The 26012-nt window shown below is 42.0% G+C and overlaps 1 protein-coding gene across 3 annotated transcripts in view; it reads right to left on the reverse strand.

The window, feature by feature from the left end:
* Nucleotides 1-15704, reverse strand: part of SLC16A9 (solute carrier family 16 member 9) — a 46119-nt gene extending 30415 nt beyond the window's left edge. For 2 of the 3 annotated variants that reach the window (XM_064374148.1, XM_012445769.3), the window contains exons 1-2: nt 15324-15704; nt 2124-2356 (exon numbers count right to left, since the gene is read on the reverse strand). In XM_064374148.1, the coding sequence (XP_064230218.1) occupies nt 2124-2319 (196 nt within the window). In that variant the 5' untranslated portion in view covers nt 2320-2356; nt 15324-15704. Of the gene's footprint in view, nt 1-2123; nt 2357-15309 lie in introns of all 3 variants that reach the window. The other variant, XM_012445767.3, reaches the window with a different exon arrangement.
* Between the last annotated feature and the right edge of the window lie 10308 nt (nt 15705-26012).

Genomic DNA, 26012 nt, shown 5'->3' on the forward strand with positions numbered 1-26012 from the left:
CTCGAACTCCTGACCTCATGATCTGCCCACCTTGGCCTCCCAAAGTGCTGGAATTATAGGCTAAATTCTTAATTTTTTAACAACGATTCTGTATATTCATTTTGCACTGGGGCCTGCAAATTATGTAGCCAGTCCTGCCTAAGAGTAAAAAGAGCTGCTCCTGGCTCTTGAGATGAGTGATCATCCACGTAGAAACTTGGAAAACATGTAGAGCTGCAGCTGAATTGTCAAAAAGAGTCAGCCTCAGATCTGACCACAAATGCCCATCCTTAAGGAGAACTTGGCTTCCCTCAATCCTCAACTCCAATCTGGAGAGACTTGTGGAAAGAAGCTTAATTCTTCAAATATGTGATAACTGAGTTATCATTTCAACTATCCTTTGACCCTTGCTGGAAGCCGAGGTAATTACATTTCTGTTGAACTTAGTATTTGCTAATAGAAATGGTGACTAATTAGAGAACATTAAAACAATTTTTTCCTCCCCACTACAGGTCTTATTTCGGAAATCAATACATATAAATCACATTATTAACATACAAATTATCACCCACATGTACTTTGATGCCTTTACAAGCAATCCAAATTTTGAGAAACTCTCTCAAACAAATCTAGGGCAAACTTTCCTGTTTCCCTTGGGCTCTTAATGGCAATATTATTTTTTAAAGCCTTTTTGTCTTGTTTATAATTTAACAAGGTAATACAACAATTGGAAATTGTTTTTTTAAAACAAGACATCCCCTTTATAATTCAGAAGAGAAGCATATTTAAAAGAAGAAATGGCTAATGCATTTTGTGTTAAGCATATTTTCATGAAAGCATTTTAGAGCCAAAAAATACCTTACAAATCACATTTAGTGTCCTTATTTCCCCCACAAGAATAGAGATTGTGATTTGCTCAATGAACAATGGGGAATTCATAGCACACAGGAATAAAGCCCAGGGCTACTGACCCTATCTAGATCACCACCTTTTGTGCTTAAATAGTTCCAAATATGTTGGAGTAATGGTTACTAAATATTACTCCAGAGTTCAAACTATGACTCCAGTTGAAGTGGCATATGATTTTAATGGTGAAAAGGAAAATAAAGTCTCTAGTGTTCTCTCTAAAGATGGCAGGAATCACTATTACATTGTATGTCACTGTTCATCAGGAATATTACTTTTGGAGACACACAAAATATATCACATATATTTTATACATAACACTATTAAAATCCTTAAGAATATCATCGAGAGACTCTTTGCTATGTCAGCTTCTTCTTATGAAGTTCTCATGACCACAGGACATGTGATTTGACCACAGTGTATCTGAAGCAGAGAAGAGTAATTACTAGCCATGTAGAAACTGCTTAGAGGGCTGCTGAGAGCCATTTGGTCCTTTGGTCCTTACCAATGTACCTTGAACATACCTGTATCCTTACCTTCATCTCCCTGACTCATTCTTATTCATGCATGTGTGTCTCTTACAAGACTGTGAGCCTCTTAAGGGCAGGAATCATGTGTTTGCTGTTCATCTTTTCATTTCCAGCATCTAGTTCACTGCCTGGCACATTGTAGAAAATAAATGAATAAAGAAATGAATGGGGCCAGGCGCGGTGGCTCATGCCTGTAATCCCAGCACTTTGGGAGGCTGAGGTGGGCGGATCACAAGGTCAAGAGATCGAGACCATCCTGGCCAACATGGTGAAACCCCATCTCTACTAAAAACACAAAAATTAGCTGGGCATGGTGGCGCACACCTGTAGGTCCAGCTACTCAGGAGGCTGAGGCAGGAGAATTGCTTGAACCCGGGAGGCGGAGGTTGCAGTAAACCGAGATTGCCCCACTGCACTCCAGCCTGGCGCCTGGTGTCAGAGCAAGACTCTGTCTCAAAAAAAAAAAAAAAGAAAAGAAAAGAAATGAATGGATTGATGGATGAGTTAACATCTTAACATCTTAGGGACTGCCTGTATTTTCACACAGATTTGTTATAGTAAAAGAGTAGTACAATCATTGAATGAAGGCAGGAAAAGGTTTGTTATATTTTGGGAAAAAAGCCCTCTATGCCTTGCATAATGTTCATGATGTAGTAAATGTAATTAAATGATTAAAGAGTAAGGAAAGACATAAATGTATCCACTTACTTGCAAGCAAACCAACTCCACTTGCCAGGGATCCAACCCAGGCTGTTTTTCCTTTCCCTTCACCAAAGGCATCCAGCCATTCTATGTACAGGACTCCAACAGCCAGTGGGGATCCGTAACACAAAAACTGAGTAAAGAAGGAGACAAGCACAATCACCCAGCCCCATCCACCGTCAGGTGACTTTTTAAGTTCCATTGTAAGAAAAAATCAAGGAGGTGTTTCTCTGCAGCTCCTAAACAAACAAACAAACAGAAAAGAAATGCATATTTAGAGTGTGGCAGGGCACAGCATTTGGGGTTAAAATATCTCCTCCTAAAGTGAAAAATAAAAAACATTCTCCAAAGACGTACATGGAAAAGCATAAAATATCACTGACATAGCAAGTTAACAAATACATTTGCATTTATAATTTGACTGAATGATGCATCCACATGGTATGATTTTTTTTAATTATAAAAAGACATAAAGTGAAATATACCCTTCTCCACCTGTCCACCTTCACCAGGCTCCCACCCTGCCCAACCAGAGAGAACCACTAATTTTAGTTTCTTAGTTTTTAGTTTCTTGAGTTCCCTAGGAAGCAGATTCCTAGCAAGAAGGAGGCTGATTAGGGATACTCTCGAGTTGATCCCTATGGAAGGGCACAGATGGCAGAGGGAGAAAATCAGCTGCAGATAACCTTGCAGTTATAAAGAAGGAGATTTCTAAAGTTGGGATGACCCTTCAGAGCTGTCCTGAGCTGGGTGCTGAGAGCTGCCCTTCCACACTTCCATGTTGATCATGCACTGGATGTGGCTACCCAGGAATGGGTGGTGATCCAAGGTGAGGTGGCGCCCTTCGGAGGAGGCCGTCTATCCCCATAAGGGCTGACAGCATTCTCGATAGCTGCAGCAAGGACTCTGTTATTCCTGAGGGGAGCCTGGAGGGGAACTGGCAGCACATCACAATGTTCACCAACTGGAGTATTTTTCCAGTTTCTTTATGCATTTATAAGCACAACCAAGCACATATTCTCAATGGCTCTTTTTTTCATAAAAAAAAAAAAAGTAGCATATTATACATTACATTCCCCACTTTCCTTTGTCCACTTAACATTCTGAGAGATTTTTCCCTATCAATACAGACAGTCATTTTTATAAGTACATAGGATGTATGTATACCATGTGGCTGTATGCTTGCTTATTTATTTACTTATTGAATAGGCAAAACACTTGCATGGTGCAAAAATGAAAAAAGACAAAACATATACAACCCCTATCTACCTATTTCCCTTCTAAGCCTTAGTTCCTCCACAGGTAACCAATGCCTTTTGTTTCTTGTATATCCTTCTAAAGTTTCTTTATGCATACACTAGCGAACTCAAATAGAGATTTCCTCTAATTTTCAGCACTTTATATACATTGGTATGTGCCTTGTTCTCTTTCACTTGACAAATCTCTTGAAGATCTTTCACATCAATGCGTACTGACCTTCCTTATTCATTTCTTACTGCTGCACTATATTCCAGCATGGGACTTTATCTTAGTTTGTTTGACCAGTCCCTATGACTTGAATGAAAAACGATGTGCAGTGAAAAACCTTACACATTCATATGTATTTTTGCTTATAGCATATCTGTTAGGTAAAATCCAAAAGAGGAATTGCTAAATCAAAGAGAATATACATTTGTAATTGTAATTTCAGAAAATATTGAAAAAGCCTGAGGTAGAAGGATGGCTTGAGCCCAGGTATTACCGAATTGAGTTCAAGAGAATTGAACTAATTCATATTGTCTCCAGGATTTTGAGTGTGTTGTGAAACTTTGGGTTTTTGCAAATTTATTGGTTTTAAAATAGCATTTCATCATAGTTTCAACTTGCATTTCTTATAGGTATGAATATTGTGCATTATTTTGGAGACGAAGAGCCAGTTGAAATTCCTAATTCTTAGCTGTATGTGGATATTTTATTCTGTTCCATTGGTCTATCTATTCACACATCATTGCCACATTTGTTTCATCACAGAATCTTTTTTTATAAAAGTCCTATTACTATATTTTAACCTCTACTGGGGCTTTTTCTCTCTTTACAATTACACTCCTTTTGCAATATTTTGTGGCTATTCATATTTCCTGTTTATTATGAACTTCAGAATCAGCCTGTCTGTTTCAAAAAGAAATCAGATGATGCTTTCATTAGGACAGAGTTTAATTTAAAAATTGATGTAAGGAGAATTGACCTTTCATGATGTTGATTCTAAGAACATAATGTTTTGCATTTGTTCAAGTCTCCATATATGTTCTTAGTGTTTAAAATGTTCCTCAATATTTCATTGTATTGTATTTTTATAGATTTTATCCTTGCTGCTAATACTGTATTTGGGGTCATTTCTTTGATTTGTCTTCTGTTTGTATGTTTAAAAGCTACTGATGTCTGTATGTTAATTTTTCATCCCACTTCCTTATGAAATTCTCCTATTTGTGGTAGATTTTCAGATGATTTTCCTAGGTATATAGAATACACAGTGCAATACAGTCATATAATCACCTACGGTTATAATTTTTTATCTCCTTATATGTCTTGAATTTGCATTTTTCTATTTCTGAGCATTACTACAAATAATGGTTATTACATTTTATCAAATGTATTTCCAGTGTATAGGAAGATAATCATAACATTTTCCCTTTATAACTTTTAATATAATAAAATATCTATTTTCTACTACTGAAGCATCCATAAATTATTGGATTAAATCTTCCTTGGTTCATGCACTCTTTTGACTGTTAGTTTACTTTGGGGGGGATTTTTATGAATTTCTACTAGGTGTTGGTACCCAAATGATGTTTACTTTATTTAAAAATCTGAGCTGGCCGGGTGCAGTGGCTCACGCCTGTAATCCCAGCACTTTGGGAGGCTGAGGCGGGCGGATCACGAGGTCAAGAGATCGAGACCATCCTGGTCAACATGGTGAAACCCCGTCTCTACTAAAAATACAAAAAATTAGCTGGGCGTGGTGGTGCGTGCCTGTAATCCCAGCTACTCAGGAGGCTGAGGCAAGAGAATTGCCTGAACCCAAAAGGCGGAGGTTGCGGTGAGCCGAGATCGCGCCATTGCACTCCAGCCTGGGTAACAAGAGCGAAACTCCGTCTCAAAAAAAAAAAAAAAAGAGAGAGAGAAAAGAAAAAGATAAAAAAGAAAAAAAAAATCTGAGCTGGGCATGGTGGCTCATGCCTGTCATCCCAGAACTTCAGGAGGCCAAGGCAGGCAGATGGCTTTAACCCAGGAGTTCAAGACCAGCCTGGGCAACATACTGAAATCCCATCTCTACAAAAAAATACAAAAATTATCCTGGTGTGGTGGTGCAGCTGTAGTCTCAACTACTCAAAAGAATGAGGTAGGAGGATATCTTGAGTCCAGAAGTTTGAGGTTAAAGTGAGCAGTAATTGCACCACTGCACTGCACCACTGCACTCTAGCCTGGATGACACAGTGAGACGCTGTCTCAATAGCAACAACGAAAAAAGACAAGAAAAGAAAAATTTTCCTTCTTTTTCTGAACGGCTTACCTGGCAATGGATTTGGAGATCCAAGGCCTAACCTCCATGTCCCCAGCAGGGCCTCCCACTTAACCTGCATCTTTCATGTCTCTTCACTATGCCAGTTACTTTACTTTACAGTCAGGTGTACTTTACACTTTACACTTTACTTTACAGTCAAGTGCAACAGAGTCTTTGCCTACAGATTTTACCAAACTATTCACTTGGCTGTGGTTTCAATAGGTAATGTCTGAAGACAGTAGGAATATCAATTATCTATTCACGCACAGCCTAACTAGATGACAAGGCATTTGGTAACCTTCAGAGAGTCATAGCTACACCTGTCATTTGCCTGGGCTTCTGTGTATTTATTTCTTCACTTTGATTTCAGAGCTCTGGGCAGAACTCACGTCACCATGTGCCATAAGTCTTTATACAAATTAACTTTCAACATTTAATAACCAAAAACAGAAAGATGTTACTATTAGTGAACAAAACTGTAGGTCTAAAATCCAGACACTGAAACCACATGATTGTATTAATAATCCAAACTTCCAAATCAAAAACTTTTGTAGTAATCACATATGTCCCTCCATCGGAAATTTACTCTCTGTGGTACCTACTCTATTGTAAAAGTAAACAGTGCAATTCTGGTGTTTCTAATGACAATTTAGTACTTTACAATTTCTGTTCAGAATCCTCTTTAAAGAAAATAACATCTTAACTCCCCAAACTAGATAGGAGATCATAGAAATAGCCAAAGATCTAAAGAGACGAAGAGGTTGTATGAAGACAAATGAATACAAGATTGTCCTTCATTCAAATGCTCCAATCACAGCACTTCAGGAAAAGTACAAATTTATACAGACAAAGCACCAGAATCATGAATAAAGCCAGTATTCTTGGGAGGTTGCAGGTAATGGGGGATGAAGAATTATCTCCCTTACCAGTTTTCAAACATAAGTAGACAAAAATGCCTTTCTACACCAAATACCTCTGCCCTACCTTGCATTGCCATGCCCTGCCTTGGGTGACATTTCAGGATATAGGACAAGAGCCAAAGAAATTCTCACAGTAAATATTTAATAGAGCAAATCTTGGAAATACAAGTTCCCATGCACATCCACTCTGACTAGAAAGGCAAGTTTTTATAGCGCTGACAGCTTCTGATTTGTCATCACCTCAGAGTTTAAGATACATGTGGTCTCAGTAGAACACGATGAAAACTACCATTTTGTGATTTACTGTGATCTGTCACAGCAGCACCCTCCTCCCATAGCTTCCTCTATTCTTTAGGTGCCTCTCCACCAGCTGTTTTTCTGATATTCTGTACTGGGTAAGGCGATTTTACAAATAGGCTAGGCTTCATTGCTCCTTTTTTGTAATGGTGCTCAATTTCCTTTTTGAGGATGTAGATCTGCCCTATGGCTAGAGTGTTTGTAGGACTGTTAATTAAGTTTCCTTCACCTTGAGCAATAGAGTGGCATATGACCCAAGAGAAGCCAGCAGGCTTTCAGGACTCTGAATCTGGAGTGAAACGCTATAAGGAAGAGAAACTTGTGGAGTTTATGGATCCCCATGAAAGTGCACTGAAGGGACTTCTGTCAGTCCTGCTACCTTGACCTCCTAGAGATACCAAAGCCTGGTTTCTCCAGCCCTCCACATTTGTGAGCTAACCCAGTAAATTATTTTGTTAAGCTATCTGCTACTCATTTCTTTACTTGCAACTGAATATATTGCGAGTAGGCCGTAATTTCAAGTCGATTATTTTAACCATCTATACTCTAGTTGGTCCCATTTAGAACAAAGGTAAAGCTGAGGATTTTTTTTTTTTTTTTGGAGACGGAGTTTCGCTTGTTACTCAGGCTGGAGTGTAATGGTGCAATCTAGGCTCACCGCAACCTCTGCCTCCTGGGTTCAGGCAATTCTCCTGCCTCAGCCTCCTGAGTAGCTGGGATTACAGGCGCACGCCACCATGCCCAGCTAATTTTTTGCATTTTTAGTAGAGACGGGGTTTCACCATGTTGACCAGGATGGTCTCGCTCTCTTGACCTCGTGATCCACCCGCCTCAGCCTCCCAAAGTGCTGGGATTACAGGCGTGAGCCACCGCGCCCGGCCCCAAGCTGAGGAATATTATCGATGACCATAGAATATAAGAAAACAAATGTGCCATATCTATTTTAATGAAAATCTCTTCTTAATATCCTCCCTTCTTCATATCTTATGATCTAATATGATCAATTCCCTTATCTGGCATTCTTTTAAATAAAAATTCCATATTAACTAAAATTTCCACTAAGCCCAGTTTACAGAAATTCAGCACGATAAAAGTGGTCTTAAAATTTAACTGGGTGTGGTGACATGCACCTATGGTCCCAGCTACTGGTGGGGGTTAGGCAGGAAGATAGCTTGAGCCCAGGAGGTCAAGGATGCAGTGAGCCATGATCATGCCACTGCTCTCCACCCTGGGCAACAGATCAAGATGCTGTCTCAAAAAGAAAAAAAAAGATAACGATGATGACGACGACAAAGAAGAAGGAGGAGGAGGAGGAGGAGGAGGAGGAGGAGAAGAAAGTGGTCTTTATTCAAAATGTTCTTGATCACTTACATTTAAGTTACACTGTAATAGATGCTAAGGAAAACCAGAAGGCATATAGGGTATGTTACCTGTCCTCAGGAGCTCTTTTAACTCACTCAGGAAGGTTAAGATATGTGGCACATGGGAGGGTGTGTGCACATTGAAAGGTATGTGCATAAGAGAGTATGTACATGATTGGGTGCCAAACAAGTGGATGGATATTAAAAGTTTAGGAGTCAAGGGAAATGAAAGCACTCAAGGTGGGAGCAGGAGTGCAAGGCCTCATAAAGTAGGTTAGTTCTAAAGAATAATGAAGAGATTCATATAAGGGTGGCCAAGGCAAGAGGAATGACATGAAGGTATGTGTGTAATCAGGACAGGCCTGATAGATTTGGTGGAGTTGGAGAGGGTAGTTCTTACAGAGCTCACAGAGCAAAACAAGATTAGAAAAATGGTACTATCACTGAAAATTTAGAAAGAACGTGTTTCAAGAAGTCTGTGTTTATAACCCCAAGAAAGAACTGTTTCTACATATTATAGAATAAATCATTTATATTATCTAAGTAGTGGAATTTTTTTCAAAAGAAAAAAAAGGGTGGCTGGGCGCAGTGGCTCACGCCTGTAATCCTAGCACTTTGGGAGGCCTAGGTGGGTGGATCACCTGAGGTCAGGAGTTCAAGACCAGTCTGGCTATTATGGTGAAACCCCATCTTTAAAAAAAAAAAAAGGGGAGGGGGGCTAGGTGCAGTGGCTTACGCCTGTAATCCTAGCTACTCGGGAGGTTGAGGCAGGAGAATCACTTGAACCTAGGAGGTGGAGGTTGCGGTGAGCAAAGATCATGGCACTACAATCCAGCCTGGGCAACAGAGCGAGATTCTGTCTCAATAAATACATAAATAAATAAAACAAGACCTGTAAGTACCAGAAGGCACTGTGTATTTTGGCTTATGATCCATACATATATTCAAAGTTTTGGAGTCTTACTCATACAACAATATAAACATGTGCTTCTAGGAAATACAGATATTGTAGTATATTCTAGTAAACTATTTGGGAATTTGGAATCTCCTTTAACCAGTGTTAACAAGCCAGGACTGTGAGTGACCAGACACCTTATAAAACTCAAAATTAGAAATCCTTGTGGTTCCCTATAAGCTCTGACTCCAATGTAGGTAACAGGTTTCATAAAGAGCAAACCTGTTCAGCCAGAAGCAGTTCTAATACTGATGTCACACTTTCCCTCAAACAATGACTTTTGTCCCTTCAAACATGTATCATTTACTCTATACCACCTCTGTCTGGGTAAAGGAATCATGGGAATTGAGAAATAATTAAATAATACCTAAAAAACATGCAGGTAAACAAGTCATTCTTTGGGTATCCTAATAAAATGTAAGCAAAAATGTAGATAATTATTTGGGAATTCTGAAACTAGAGGTAAACAAACATATGTAATACAAACTGAAGCTCATAATTCAAATGCAAATTCATTACCTTTCATTTCATGAGAGACAGGCATAATACAAGTGACCATGTGTGTCTCTACTTCTTTAGTCCACCATCTCCCTATCACGTCTATTATTCTACTTCTACTTTCACTCTCCCATTTCTTTTTCTTTTTATTTTTTGAGACGGAGTTTCGCTCGTTACCCAGGCTGGAGTGCAATGGCGCGATCTCAGCTCACTGCAACCTCCGCCCCCTGGATTCAGGCAATTCTCCTGCCCAGTCTCCTGAGTAGCTGGGATTACAGGCACACGCCACCATGCCAAGCTAATTTTTTGTATTTTTAGTAGAGACGGGGGTCACCATGTTGACCAGGATGGTCTCGATCTCTTGACCTCGTGATCCACCCACCTCGGCCTCCCAAAGTGCTGGGATTACAGGCGTGAGCCACCACGGCCCGGCCCTATCCCATTTCTTAAACAATTTCATTTTATACTGCTCGAGGGGTAAAAAGAGCATCAGCAGTCATCAGCTGCAACAGTGTCAACACACTTATTATAACTGATTTTTATAACAAGCTCTAAGTAGGATAAAACTTTAAAATAAGTCTCCGCTGGGTCAAAGACCTAAAGTGTCAAGTAAATCTACTCTATTTGTTGACTTATATATTAGCAAATGTCATCATGTTAACACTAACGTAAGTCCTTTAAAAATTATAGTAACTGGATCAATTTTGTCACTTTCCATTGACATTTCAGAACGTCAGTGTATCATTTCTCTTCTAAAGTCAAACAAATATAGTTATTTATCAACACCATTTTTTAAGAAAAAGAAAAAGAATCCACCCTGTTGTGCTTCTAAAGCATTAAAACTCTTTGTAAAATCATACTGAGTCATCTTCATTCTGTGTGTGTATGTGTGTGTGTGTTTACAATCCTCTAAGCATTTTCTACAGTTTGAAATAGCTATTCAAGGGGGTGAACTCCAAATAGTAATTTTACTACAGTCATGAATCCAATTGTGGTGGCCTTGATCAGATTGTCTCAGAAGTCAAGATGGGATTAAGCTACTTTCATGTTTCTACTAGCATACTAAATATTGAAAGTAAGAAAATAAGAAAAAGGATATAAAAATCAAGGCTTCTGTTAAATGTCTACATCTTAAAAATGAATGTTACAGCCAAACAGTTATGAATACATATAGAAAATAGTCTATATATTAAGATAGATCATAGATAGACTATATTAAATATAGTAAATATTCAGCCAGGTACAGTAGCTCATGCCTGTAATTCCAGCACTTTGGGAGGCCAAAGTGGGTGGATAACTTGAGGCTAGGAGTTTAAGACCAGCCTGGCCAACACGGTGAAACCCCATCTCTATCAAAAATACAAAAATTAGCTGGCTGTGGTGGTGAGCACCTGTAGTCCCAGCTACTCAGGAGGCTGAGACAGCAGAATCGCTTGAACCTGGGAGGTGGAGGTTGCAGGGAGCTGAGATCACACCACTGCACTCCAGCCTGGGCAACAGAGCAAGACTCCATCAAAGAAAAAAAGAAGAATATATTAAATATACTAAATATTTTTTATGTTACATGTGATGAAAACTGATAAACATTTATGGATAATGGATCCAAATGCTCATCAACTGAGGAATCGATAAAGTATAATATATCTACACAATGGACTATTACTCAGCAATAAAAAGAGATGAAATACTTACACATGCAACAACATGTATAACCTTAAAAACCTTAAGCTAAGTGAGATAACATAATTGAAAGAGACCACGTATTGTACGACTCCACTTACGTGAAATGCCCCGAATAGGCACATCTGCAGAGACAGATAATAGATTATTGGCTACCTAGGGCTGGGAGGTTTTGGGGTAGGGAGAAATAGGGAGTGATTGCTAATGCATATGAGGTTTCTTTCAAGGGTGGTGAAAATGCTCTAAAATTGATTGTACTGATGGTTGTACAACTCTGAATATTCTAAAACCATCAAGGGAGCTACACACTTTAAATAAGTGAATTATATGTAATTTATAATTTAATAAATCTGTTACCAAAAAAAATTAATATAAACCCTCACTATATGAATTTGTCAAAACTCATCATACTGTATGCTTACAATTGTTTTATAACACAATAAATTTAATTTTAATTTTAATTTTTATTTATTTATTTATTTTGAGAGGGAGTTTCGCTCTTGTTACCCAGGCTGGAGTGCAATGGCACGATCTCAGCTCACCGCAACCTCTGCCTCCTGGGTTCAGGCAATTCTCCTGCCTCAGCCTCCCGAGTAGCTGGGACTACAGGCGCGTGCCACCATGCCCAGCTAATTTTTTGTATTTTTAGTAGAGACGGGGTTTCACCATGTTGACCAGGATGGTCTCGATCTCTTGACCTCGTGATCCACCCGCCTCGGCCTCCCAAAGTGCTGGGATTACAGGCGTGAGCCACCGCGCCCAGTCATAAATTTAATTTTTAAAAGACAAATGCTATAAATACAGTTACAATGACCAAATATATGGCCTGATTTAGAGATAAAATTAACAGCTGCATGAGAGTTTTCATAAATATGAGCACCCCCATAGCCCCCACCGAGGTCAATGGCCCTTTTCCCCACACACATCCACTCTCCCCACCTGTACCTACACGCAAAATTTTAACCTAGTAACAGGTTTGTGTGAGGGAAATAAAATCAGGAAACTATGTGTTGCTCATTTCGTTGGTATTATAGCTCTTCAAACAAAGGGGCAACAGAGAAAAGCTTCTCCTCAGGTCCAGGAATGCCTAAATATCCTGAAAGAGGAATCTGAACAATGAGAACAAAACATAAATTCAGGGTTTCTGAGGTCAACATCAGTGACCTTGGGCTGCCTTAGGTACATATGGAAGAAGGAGATAACAGAAAACTACTTTAAGCAAGTCAACAATTTTTTCAATTACTGCCTAGCTTTCCTTTATTCCTTTTTATTTTACCATCAAGATGGGGTAGATAGGAATAAGGCACATTTTTCTAGTATCTGGTTCCAGAATGATAGGAACTGAGTAATGTAAGATCAGAGGCTTTTTACACCAAGTTTGTATCTGAGTTCTGGTCCAGTCTGTGCTACTTAGCACGGGATTTTAAGTCAATTAGTTGTTGCCTTTGAGCCTCAGTCTTCTCATCTGTAAAATAGGGTAAGAGTGGGTTGCAAATTCAAAGATCACTGCTAGGCATACAGTTAAAAAAAACTTAATAAATCTGAGCTACTATTTTCACAACCTTAAAGTTTTTTCTGGTATTGAAGAATCTGGAACTTAAGGGGTTTCTTATAATTTCACAGCCATTGTCTAAGGAGTAGTTCCTGGTTGCCCCTGACTTCTAGAACCGGTTACTAGATCATTTAGAAATCTAGGGCTTTTAAAACTTCTAAATCTTTAGTTATTTCTTAATAACTAAAGAACACTTAAAGAAAACTTTACAAAACAATAGAGCAGAATAATTAGGTATTTTCAGGAGACCATGACTTTTTTCCTAAGCATACTAGACCCTAAAGGAAGCAGAAAGGACATTGCCTGCTCCTTCTTGACTTGCTGCATTTGACTCTGTCACCGCTGGTGGTGGCGATGCTATTAACCCCACACTTTGATGTGGCAGATCCCCAAAATCTGTTGGCTGCTTTCTGGCTAGAGAATGACCACAGTTTCACCCTTGTGGCTCCAGAAAGAGCAAGAACACACTGCTGGCAGCCAGAAGAGAGAAAAGTCTTGTGCTGTCTCTTTCCCATCATCCCAAATAGCCAAGCTCGGGTTCAACCATCCAAAATGCCACCCTTCTGCTGCACGCAGCCAAGGAAAGACCTGGGAGGAGCAGCTCCAAGAATCTCTGGGCAGGCAGTGTCCAAATGCTTGCCCCAGCTCTTTCTGTCTAAGCCACACTTCGCAGATGACAAAAGTCAGCACTTTGTCTCTTAAGCACTGCACAGTCAAGTTTATTTTTGCATTTTTCATACCCCAGTGTTTCGCTCTTTCCCCAGTTCTGCTTTTTCCACAGTCCAACAGAACAGGCATGGAGTTGACAGGAAAACCCCTGAGAAATTCTAACAAAGATAATGGTGTGGATGATGATAATTATAAGGCTGTCAGGATAATGACTGTCACCTATTAATTTGCTCAAATTAGCCAAACCACCTTTCAGTGTGGGAAAGGTAGTAGGAGAGAGGCTGTGATCATTTGGTAAAGGTATTATGTGGTTCACGAGAATGACTGGTTGAATTTCCACTTTTCTGTGTTTTCAACACCTACAGTCTCATACAAGTACACACACAGATACTTACATCTATGAGTACATAAGGACATCTATTCTAGAAAATTTCACATAAGGAATAAGCACACTGGCTGGAGTCCTGGATAACCTGAGCATACATCGCAGCTCTGGTACCAGCCAAGAATGTGACCTTGCACAAGTTACTTAATTAGCTCTGTGCCCCTCTTTCTTCATCTGAAAAGTGAGGGGACTGATAGTATTTACCTCATCAGATTGTGGTCATAATTAAATGAGTTAATTTATGTAAAGCACTTAGCACAGTGCCTGGCACATAGTAATCTCAACATAAAGTATCACTATTTTTTTATCCCTTTAGACATAATTGGTAGTGACAAGAAGTTGTTTTTTATCCTCACATAGCTTCCCCCAAAATCTTTAAGGTACTGTCCCTATAAAGACTTCTGGCCAGAACATCCTCGACTCCCCTCCTTTCCTCCCACAATAGCACATCTTCTGTTAGACATTTCGTTCTAGGTTCTCATTATTTCAGATTCAATTGAACTGAAAACACACACACACACACACACACACACACACACACAGGGACCACATCTCTCCCCCTCACCCAAAAATAATAATGGGATATGGAAATGGCATTTTTCAACATCTCTTAGAATAATTTCCTGACAGAAAGAAAAGTCAGCAAATGGGAAGAAGGAAGTCTTAGTGAGGAAAGACCAGAATGACAACTATAGGCTGCTCTGAGATCATGAAAAGCCCCCAGGTCACTGACAGCCAAAAAAAGACAAAACCAAGCGGCACTGAAGTCCAAACAAGTTTTGCTTTCATTTCGTTTCTTTCTGTCTCTTCCTTCCTTCCCTCCCTCTTTCGTTCTTTCCTTTCCTCCACAAATCAGGAAACCACATAGCTGGCTAGCACCCCCTTTCCAGATGTTGCAGCATAGTTATTAGGGTACCTGTTGGTAGAATGAAAGCTGACAAATGGCTGACTTTGTCTCTTCAGCACTGCACAGTCAAGTTTATCTTTGTATTCTTCATACCCCAGTTTACTGCTCTTTCCCCAGTTCAGAGACCCCTTCCTTATCCCAAAGACTCCTAGGATCTCCCTTTCCAAACTAGTTTTCAAAAAAAGGTGGTAATTCAATGTGCATCAAAAAGCAAATGAAGAACCCCATTTTAAGTCTGTATCTCACATGAGCATGTTTCTAGTAACCATCCACGCACATGCCAAAACCTGCAGGGGATTTCAAACCTGGCTATGAAGCTCTAGGTACCATGGCATAGAGTAACTATTTAGTAAGTGTTAGATCTTGTTACTGTAGTTGCATCTTTCAAAGGTTTTCTTAGAAAAACATGAAAGGGTACTCTCCCTACCTCTGCTTCCTCACCTTCTCATCATTCCTCTGCTCAGTGATTTCTGGCTTCTGATGCATCCAAACAAGAAAAAGTGTTTTCACTACAGCATTCCCCGCCTCCTTACTGTTCTTCAGCACAGCCTCCTCATTCTTGACACTGTTTACTTATGTTTTTACAAACCCCTGCCCCTAGGCTTTTGTGAGCTCACTCCCACATGACTCTCCCAGCTCTCTCTAGCGCCACCAAGTGATCACAGATTCTCAAGCAGGAAGTCTGAAGTCTCCAGGTCTCTTCAGAGCTCCAAATCCACATTTCTAACCAATTTTTCACCATTTCCCATGTCAAGAACTCAACTGGATGTGCTCAGGTCCCTCAAACTCAATTCTTAAATTCTCTTCCTGAATTTTTTTTTTTTTTTTTTTTTTTGAGACAGAGTTTCACTCTTGTTACCCAGGCTGGAGTGCAATGGCGCGATCTTGGCTCACCGCAACCTCTGCCTCCTGGGTTCAGGCAATTCTCCTGCCTCAGCCTCCTTAGTAGCTAGGATTACAGGCAGGCGTCACCGTGCCCAGCTAATTTTTTGTATTTTTAGTAGAGACGGGTTTCACCATGTTGACCAGGATGGTCTCGATCTCTTGACCTCGTGATCCACCCGCCTCGGCCTCCCAAAGTGCTGGGATTACAGGCGTGAGCCACCGCGTCCGGCCCTCTCTTCCTGAATTTTATCTGGAAAACTGTCATGACCATACTTCCATTTTGCCCAAGCGCAAAGCCTCCACTTCGTGGCATTCCAAATCCTACTTGAATCCCAGTTCCTCGTCTCTAGCATGCCAGGGTCCTGCAAAGAGTTCTGCAATCAGACTCTTCTCTCCATCTTGTCTGCAAATGCCTGGACCGTCACAGTGCCTAAGGATGGATTCCTCAGCTTACACTCTCTCCTTGCTGCAATGCATCTGCCGAGCTGCTGCCAGAGCCATCTTCCTAAACCGTGGCTCTCTGGTCATCTCAATTCTGCTTCCAATTTTTCAAACCCTTCCATGGTTCCTTATCACCCACAATTTACCCTTTAGCAGAGCACACGTTTTTATTTCATGTATTATAAGAGGACACTAAGAAACCAATGACAATCATCCTTGCCCTCATGAGGTTTACAGTCATCCATCACTAAAACTGTCATGTTATTCAAAAATTATAAACAAAAATGAAAACGTTGGTTTTATAAAACCATGTTTTGTCCATATGACATTAGATATCCAGATCTTTAAATAAGTAGCCAGTTACCTGATTCTTTCTCCTAAAAGTCTGTAATGCTAGAATGTCCCACCAATCTGTGCCCCCAACACGCAGCTCACAACTCAGCATTTTAACTATGCTCCCTCCCTTGTCCAAGCTTTCACTCTTCAGTTCCCGTTTGTCGTTGGAGGCAGCTGGAGGCAGCTGGAAGGCCTTTCTCCAATTCCTACTCTTTCTTCAAGACTGAACGCAAATGTTTCCTTCATCTTGATGTCATCTGTGAAACTCTACATCCGTCATTCCTCCTCCAAGATCTCACACCAATTTAGGTATCCTTGCTATAACATTTATTACAGTGGATTGTTATTCATTAAGGGACGATCCCACAAATCTATCCCATATGCCTAGCACTAAGAATTATGATTGGCACATAGGGAACACTCAACAAATCTGTATGAAATGAATGAATGACTGCATAGAAAACCTACTTACCTAAATCCTAATTCAAATGATTAATCAAATATCTTTCATTCAACAAAATGAATTGAGTGCATTTAGAAGGTATTGTGGGGTGAAGGAGTTGTGGCCCCTTCCTCTCTGGAGCTTAGAGTGTTTCCACTGTTGAATCTGAAAAGCTAGCCAAATACATGAGTAAACCATTTAAAATTTAATTTTTTTATCAATATAACATCAGATGACATGACTGTAATGATCAAATAATTACCTGATTTTTTCAGATTCTGTTTTAAATATTAAACATTCAGTGATGATTAACATACTTTCTGATGTGAAAGGGTGAGGATTGACTCATTACTGGGACTAGGACAAGGGCAAATCATGGCTCAGCACTGTCATTCAGAGCCTCCTGTTTGTCCTCTGTAGGTCAGCTCAGTCAGAGTAAGGTATGTGGTTTCTCTGAACACGTCATTCTTGTTTCATGCACTCAGATGCCTCCTTCCCATTGTCAACATCTGCTCTGAACTTTAAGTTAAAGTCAGGCCCACTTGTTTGTAGAATAGCTCATTGACATAAAGCAAATAATACATGCCGGTCAGTCAAATCCAAAAACCTCAGCTTTAAAAACACACTTGCATTAGAGAATTTCACTGTAAATCCATTCGTTATATTTATCTTTTTATTTTTAGATCCATATAAATATGTTTTTTTTTTTTTTAAATCTAAATTGCCATATTAACTTAACTTATAAAAGCCAAACCTGGGGCTGTCCCCCGTGGCTCACACCTGTAATCCCAGCACTTTGGGAGGCTGAGGAGGGTGGATCATGAGGTCAGAAGTTTGAGACCACCTGACCAACATGGTGAAACCCCGCCTCTACTAAAAATATAAAAATTAGCCAGGAGTAGTGGCGGGTGCCTGTAATCTCAGGTTCAAGAATCACTTGAACCTGAGAGATGGAGGTTGCAGTGAGCTGAGACCACATCATTGCACTCCAGCCTGGGCCAAAGAGCAAGACTCCTTCTCAAAAAAAAAAAAAAAAAAAAAGCCAAACCTTTAACTTGTTCATCTAGTTGAAATTCAAATACATCCCCAGATAGCTCTGTTAAGGAAGAGGGACAGAATACACGGTGAAATATTGTCAGGGTAAAGACAATGAAGATTTCTTTGTTTCAACACCATAAGCCAAGCCTGTAAATACCCGTCATCCAAGTGGAAACCAATATTGATTCTTTAACATTGAGATGGAAAGGCAGACCAGGAAGTAAACTATTCAGAGAAGTAGCTCTAAAGCTTGGAATTAAATCACACTAATTGTTCCTGAAAGGGAAAATAAACACAGGTAATTAACTTCTGGGGCCTCTGTTTTTTTGTTTTGTTCTGTTTTTTCTTTTCTTTTCTTATGTGCTTTTTCAGAGGCATTGTTTTTGTTTTTTTGTTTTTTTGTTTTTGAGACAGGTTCTCTCTTTGTTACCCAGGCTGGAGTGCAATGGCGCGATCTCGGCTCACCACAACCTCCGCCTCCTAGGTTCAGGCAATTCTCCTGCCTCAGCCTCCTGAGTAGCTGGGATTACAGGCACGCGCCACCATGCCCAGCTAATTTTTCTTTTCTTTTCTTATGTGCTTCTTCAGAGGCATTGTTTTTGTTTTTTTGTTTTTGAGACAGGTTCTCTCTTTGTTGCCCAGGCTGGAGTGCAGTGATGCAATCACAGCTCACTTCAGCCTTGATCTCCCAAGCTCAAATGATCCTGCTACCTCAGCCTCCCAAATAGCTAGGACTACAGGCATGTGCCACTATGACCAGCTAATTTTTTATTTTTTGTAGAGACAAAGTCTCACTATGATGCCCAAGCTGGTCTCAAACTCCTGGGCTGAAGCAATTTTCTTACCATGGCCTCTCATGGCAGGAGGTCTCTGAATTTTATCATAGTGTGGCCATCAAAAAAGGATATTTTTTAAAACTCCAAGGCCTTGTAGATATTTCACAGTCTAGCATTTGCCAAAGAGCTCCTCCAAAGCTGTCATAATTTGGATACAGGTAGTACTACCATATGTTTTAGCAAAAGGGGAAGAAATGGGTTATATAGGATCATGAAGTCTGAAGCCAGAAGGAACTTTGGAAACTTTGGCCCCACTCAGGCCAAATCTGGTCTCTTGATGTGTTGTTTGGCAGACCCAATGTTTTTGGTTTTGTTTTTAGCAAATTTGAATGAATTGCTGATGTTTTAACACCAGAAGATTTCACATAAAAATCTGAATTTCAGGATTCTCTCAAAACATTGAAAGCTCTGATAACACTGGGCCCTCATTCTTACATAACAATTAACTGGAACTGAGTAAGTTTGCCTCTCACTGGATGAAGCATTTTCTCTCCAGGACCTTCCACTCCCTACTGCCTCCCTGATCAAGGTTGCCTTGCATTTAGTTTCACCTCTGCCATTCCCCACATCTCCACACACCTGCTACCCAACCACTGCCCCCAGTCTTCTTTGCTCATGCATGATGCCAGTCTCATCTGGGTAAACCTTGTGAACTTGCCATCACTGATCTTATTCAACTCCTCAATCTACCCATGAGGAAACTGAAGCTGAGAGACGTCCTGCTAGGGGCGAGAACAGCTTCAGGATCCTTTACTCACCAAGCCAGTGAAGAGTCATCTAAGTCCTACTCTCAAACTCAGAAGAGAAAACAGCAGGCTCTGTAAAACACCCAGAGTCTGAGAAAAGATGGGAAGGTCCAAATATTTAAAAAAATAAATACAAAAAGAGAGTGAAATATAGGCAGAGTGAGGGCCAGGCACAGAGATACATTGGTGTCATCATCTCCCTGTGTCCCACACTGTTACCAGGGTCACTGTGCTCCCGGGCTCTTGTTTCAGTTTCTCTCTCCTCCACACAACCCTATCCTGCAGAGCTTGTCCTGAGAATAGTGTTCTGGTGAAGAAATCTATGATGATATTAACAACACTGATGTGCCGGGCGCTGTGGCCCACGCCTGTAATCCTAGCACTTTGGGAGGCTGAGGTGGGTGGATCACCTGAGGTCAGGAGTTCAAGACCATCCTGGCCATCATGGTGAAACCCCATCTTTAAAAAAAACAACAACAACAACACTGATGTGTTCTTTCAGTTAGCAAACGTTTTGCACGATTTATACATGATCATGTGAGGTCTGATCTGTTGTCTAAATGCATCCTTATAGTATGCCATGTACAAAGTAGTATGTTTACTGACTAACTGATAGGAAGTACACATTGAGATTTTACTCAACTACTTATTTTAGAAGGAAATTCATAAAACTGAAATTAAAGGCAAAAATACAGTTAAGGATGCTGACACTTTATATAAATATACCAATAATGTTCAATCACATTATAATTTCTTAGCATTAAGCTAAGAATTAAAAAAATCTGGGCCGGGTGCGGTGGCTCACGCCTGTAATCCCAGCACTTTGGGAGGCCGAGGCAGGTGGATCACGAGGTCAAGAGATCGAGACCATCCTGGTCAACATGGTGAAACCCCGTCTCTACTAAAAATACAAAAAATTAGCTGGGCACGGTGGCGCGTGCCTGTAGTCCCAGCTACTCAGGAGGCTGAGGCAGGAGAATTGCCTGAACCCAGGAGGTGGAGGTTTCAGTGAGCCGAGATCGCGCCACTGCACTCCAGCCTGGGTAACAAGAGCGAAACTCGGTCTCAAAAAAAAAAAAAAAAAGAATCAAAAAAATCTTAGCATGACATGTCCTAGTCTCCATAATCTAGCCCCATCCCACCTCCCAGCCTTATCTGTCTTAAATTCGAGGCTTCAGCTACTCCAACCTGCTTTGCTTCCTTTCAACACACCAGACTTCCCTATCTCTGTGCTATTCTCTTGTTCCAGTAGGCCTCTTTTCCATCAAGGAAATCTTCTTCCTTCATTAAGTCCCAGCTAAATTGCTACACCCACCCCATAACTTTTCTTCATACTTAACCTTGAATGAACCTCTCCTTTTCTGTGTCATTCAGTAGCACACAATTGATATTGCTACCATATGATTACATTTATACTATCTTGTAACATGGATATTTGTAAACATGTCTATTTTTCTCACTAAACCGTTGAAGGCAGGGACCATGTGTTCTTTTTTTGAACTTGGTTTTTAGTTATAGTTCAATCTCATCATCCATAAGGACTACTTTGGTGTCTGCCAAGAACCTCCCAAAGAAAAGGCGAAGTAGCTCAAAATACATATATTTTTGCAATCATTAATTAAAATTGAAGTCATTAAGTGATACTTTCTTGGAAAGCCATGATGGAAAACAATATGGTGGTTCCTCAGAAAAATTAAAAATACAACTACCATATGATCCAGCAATACCACTACATACCCAAAGGAAAGGAAAGTCTTATGTTGGAGAGATAGCTGCACTTTCATGCTCCTTGCAGCATCATTCACCACAACCAAGATACGGAATCAACCTAAATGTCTACGAGTAGATGAATGGATAAAGAAAATGTGATACACACACACAGACACACACACACACTAGGAGACTAATTCAGACTTTAAAAAGAAGGAAATCGGCCGGGCACGGTGGCTTACACCTTAATCCCAGCATTTTGGGAGGCGGAGGCAGGTGGATCACCTGAGGTCAGGAGTTCAAGACCAGCCTGGCCAATGTGGTGAAACCCCATCTCTATTAAAAACACAAAATATTAGCCAGTGTGGTGGCACATGCCTGCAATGCCAGCTACTCAAGAGGCTGAGGCGGGAGAATCGCTTGAACCCAGGAGGTGGAGGTTGCAGTGAGCCAAGATCACACCATTGCACTCCAGCCTGGGCAACAAGAGTGAAACTCTGTTTCCAGGTTCCTGTAATCCCAGCTACTTGGGAGGCTGAGGTAGGAGAATCACTTGAACCCAGGAGGCAAAGGTTGCAGTAAGCTGAGATTGCACCATCGCACTCCAGCCTGGGTGGCAAAAGTGAAACAACATCTCATTAAAAAAAAAAGAAAGAAAGAAAGAAAAAGGAAAGAGAGAGAGAGAAACTCCATCTCAAAAAAAAAAAAAAAAGGGAAACTGGCCAGGCACAGTGGCTCCATGTCTATAATTCTGGCCGTTTGGGATGCAGAGGCAGGGGAATTTCCTGAGCCCAGGACTTCAAGACCAGTTTGGGAAACATGGCAAAACCCCGTTTCTACAAAAACAAAAACAAAACACACACACACACACAGAAATTAGCTAGGTGTGGTGGCACGGGAGGCTGAGGAGAAGATCACCTGAGCCTGGAAGTTGAGGCTGCAGTGAGAAGATAGAAAAGAAAAGAAAGAGAAAGAAGAAAGAAAAGAAAAGAAAATGAAAGAAAGAAAGAAGGAAAGAGAAAGAAAGAAGGAAAGAAAGGAAGGAAGGAGAAAGAAAGGAAAGAAAGAAAAAAGAAAGGACAGAAAGAAAATGAAAGAAAGAAGAGAAAAGAGGAGGAAATCCTGTCATTTGTGACAACATGGGCAAACCTAAAGGACATTATGTAAGGTGAAATAAGACAGGCACAGAAAGACTTGAATCTAAAACGGTTAAATTCAGAGAAGTAAAGAATAGAACCCTGGTTACCAGTGACTAGGGTTGGGGTGAAAAGATGTTGATCAAAGGATACAAAATTTCAGTTAGGAGCAATAAGTTCAAGAGATCTATTTTGCAACATAATGACTATAGTTAATAACACCGTATTGTATTTTGAAAAACCGTTAAGATGGTAGATTTTAAGTGTCCTCACCACACCAAAAAAAAAAAAAAAAAAAAAAAAAAAAAAAGATAAAAATTCGAGGTAATGCCTAGGTAATGTTAGTTGGGCCATTCTACAATGTATTGCTATTTCAAAATAATGTGTTGTGCATGATAAATGTACACAATTTTTATTATCTAATTCATTAATTAGGGGTTGGAAAGGTTGGAGTGAGGAAGTAAACTTGAACACATGACCACATCTGTCTAGTTGTCATCCTCTAGCTAGAGTTGCATGGCTAGATCCACCCCCAAAACACCATAATGTGTCCTGATGAAGATTCAGACACCAACCAATTCCCACCACCTTTTCAGACTCCATCAGAAGCCAGAAAAGATTTCCTAATGTCTTGATCCACTCTTCTCGTATCTTTGGCTCCTCCCAATGCTCAAGATATGAAGGATACCTGTATCGCACTCACCTACAAACGAAAGAGAAGAATCCAAGAGGGATGTTCTTAGGGGATCAGTGGTGCTCAAAGTCTGAGTTTTTGCAAAATTGCAGGTTAAACTATTTTATTATCTAATTCCCACTTCCGAGGGATTTTCTTGGGGGGTGGGGGCAGTACTGGTTTCTCGCAATGGTATGGGTATTAACAATGATATGGATATTAATTTATTTAATAAATTTACATATTTATTATTAATTAGTGCAACAGGGAATAGAAAATGGCTTTACTGTGCATTCGGTCCAGGAAAGTGGAAGGGTTTTCCTATTAGAAGTTTTAAAAGAGGCTATAATCATGCAACAAGTAATTGGGCTTTCTCTTCGGAATCTTCTCTGGTTTCCTCAGCCCTCTGCCTATACCTGCCTGAAGAATTTCTCAAAGCTGAATCCAACTCAAATATAAGAAACCGTTAGGGCGTACCAATTTACAGAATTTGATGAAACAACCGAAAATCCTACTCTGGGGTGCAGGGAACGGGAGAATCCACCTTCAATATGAACTCTTATTCAGTTAATTCAATATTTTTAAAAACCACATCAAAATTGTAGCCTAGAAAATTGATCAAAAATGTTATATCGAACAACTTAGTACATAAGTAACATATTTAGTGTAAATCCTGACTAAACTTCCGGAATAGTTTGCGTTGGATGGACACCCAAAAAATAAGGTAAAGCATTGATTTGCTTTTGACAGCCAAGTTTGTTCGTGGTTATCAGCTCTCGGGAAAGCCTCTGGGCGCTGCTGAAGCCGGAGCAGGTTACCTAGGGCGAACCTAAGATGGGGCATTAAGCACCAAGTCCTCCCAAGTTCTGGCTCAGGGTCCAGAGGTGCCGGTGCCTCCTACTGCAGTGGCGAAGGCTGGGCTCCCGCGCTCTCCCGGGGCTACCGGGTGGTGCTGAACCTGGCGCCACGATGCAGAATCCGCCCACCCCGCGCGCTGCGCTCCACATATGTCAAGAATACCCGGGGCGCCCCAATCCCAACCCTCCGGGGGCACCTGCTTACTCGCGTTCCCGACCAAGACAGCTGGAGGCCGTTCGGTCCCCCGGGAAATAGAGGCCCACCTGGATTGCGTGCACCTCTCCCTGCTCTTCCACCAGCAACCCTAGAACCTCTCTCAGGAGTCCAGGGCAGGTCGTGGGGGAGGGGCACCAAACCACCCCAGGAACCCCTCTCTTTCTTTCAACTCCGTGCAAAATGCTGCCTTCAGATTTCCAGGGAAACTTGCCTACTTTGTAGAAGCACCCCATCAAAAAGCGGGATGGCGAGGGGCGGGCGCGGGCGCGCCGCGGACACTCGAACCCCCAGCATACACCGCAGACAAAAACCCGGTTTCACGCTGCTCCACCGCCCCCTCCTACTTTCGGAGTCGGAGTTACTTCTTGTCCCACCCTTGGCACCCTCCCCGCAAGCTCCAGCCCATTACCTGAATCCCAGCCTCGGCGGGGCCTCCGGGGCTCAGCAAGCGGCGCAGTGCCCAGGGCGGCCGGGCTGGTGGTGAGGTGGGACGGCGGCCACCGCTCTCCCCTGCAGCTCCCGGCCGGCCGGGCGGCTATTTATCCGGGCCAGCCGCGGCCCTGGCTCCTGCCGGAGTATTGGACAATCGGTCCCGCTACGCGCCGACCCGGGAGCCGCCGCCCTCTCCCCACACCGACCCCCGCGGCGGCGGCGGCCACATGGAGCGGGGGAGCCGGCCCCCTTTTCTGGGCTCCACCTTCTCTTTCTCCTCCTCCTCCTCCTCCCCGGAGTTTTTCCAGTTGTCTTTTTCTCCCTCGTCTCTCTTTGCGGGGCACCCCGGCCAGTCTGAACCGGTTGTGACTGCGCGGGTGGCTGGGGGAAGGAGGAGGAGGAGGCGGAGGAGATGGAGGCGGAAAAGCGGGCGGTAGGGGCGCTGCTCCTGCTCCCGCGGCTCCCGGCCCGGCCAGTAGGGAGGGCACTGCCCGAGCCGCGGCCCCGGCCTACCCGGCCTGGAGCCACCAAGGCCACGAGAGAGGTGGGCACCGCCGGCCAGGCGCCCTCTCGGTGCGCACACACGCTCGTCTCCAGGCGCCGCTGTGCCCACGCCACCCACCGCGTGCCCGGGCGGAGCCCGCCAAGGACCGTGCGCTTTTGAGGGGAGCCGGAGTCTAGAAATGAATGCAAGTAGTCCTTGGTCTCCCAGGCTCCCGGGGCCGCCGGCGCCCTCCTGGCCGGGGCTGTATACCCACCTGGCAGTGATCCCGGGGAAACAGGCACCAGAACTTTGTGAAGTCGGTGCTCCTGGGAAGTGAGGAGTGAGGATGCCAAGTGCTGTCTTTTGTGACAGCTCCGCGGAAAAGGAGGGCGTCCCGCGGTACACACACACACACACACACACACACACACACACACACACACACACACACACACACACAGGCTGCTTCTAAGGACGTTCAGTCTGTCCCGCAGGTGAACTGCTCCAACAATACTACCATTGGCAATACTATCTTTGGCTGAAAGGTAATGGGCTTGGGGGCGGATATGGATGTCTGTTTTATCCCTCAGAGTCACTGCAGCAGCTGGTGGTTGTCCATAGGCACCAGTGGTTCGCCAACCGTGAACCCTCCAAAGTGATACGCACTTTTTGTGTTCCTGTGTGTATGCATTTTTCTGGAAAGCCACACCATACTTTCTACTGGCTTCTCAAAGGGGACAGGGGCCCCCCACCACCTTGATGAGAACTCCCTTTATACACTGAAAGTCACTAGTCCGGGCCTAGGCAAAGATTCTACACCTGGCAAAGGGTTGGTTTCAGAAGTAGGGATCAAGCTGCGGCACCTCCGTTTCCTTGTCTATGAAATTTCCAAGAATC

This window comes from Aotus nancymaae, unplaced genomic scaffold, assembly GCF_030222135.1.
Source record: "Aotus nancymaae isolate 86718 unplaced genomic scaffold, 86718_ANA_hifiasm-v0.15.2.pri h1tg000010l, whole genome shotgun sequence".
NCBI lineage: Eukaryota > Metazoa > Chordata > Mammalia > Primates > Aotidae > Aotus > Aotus nancymaae.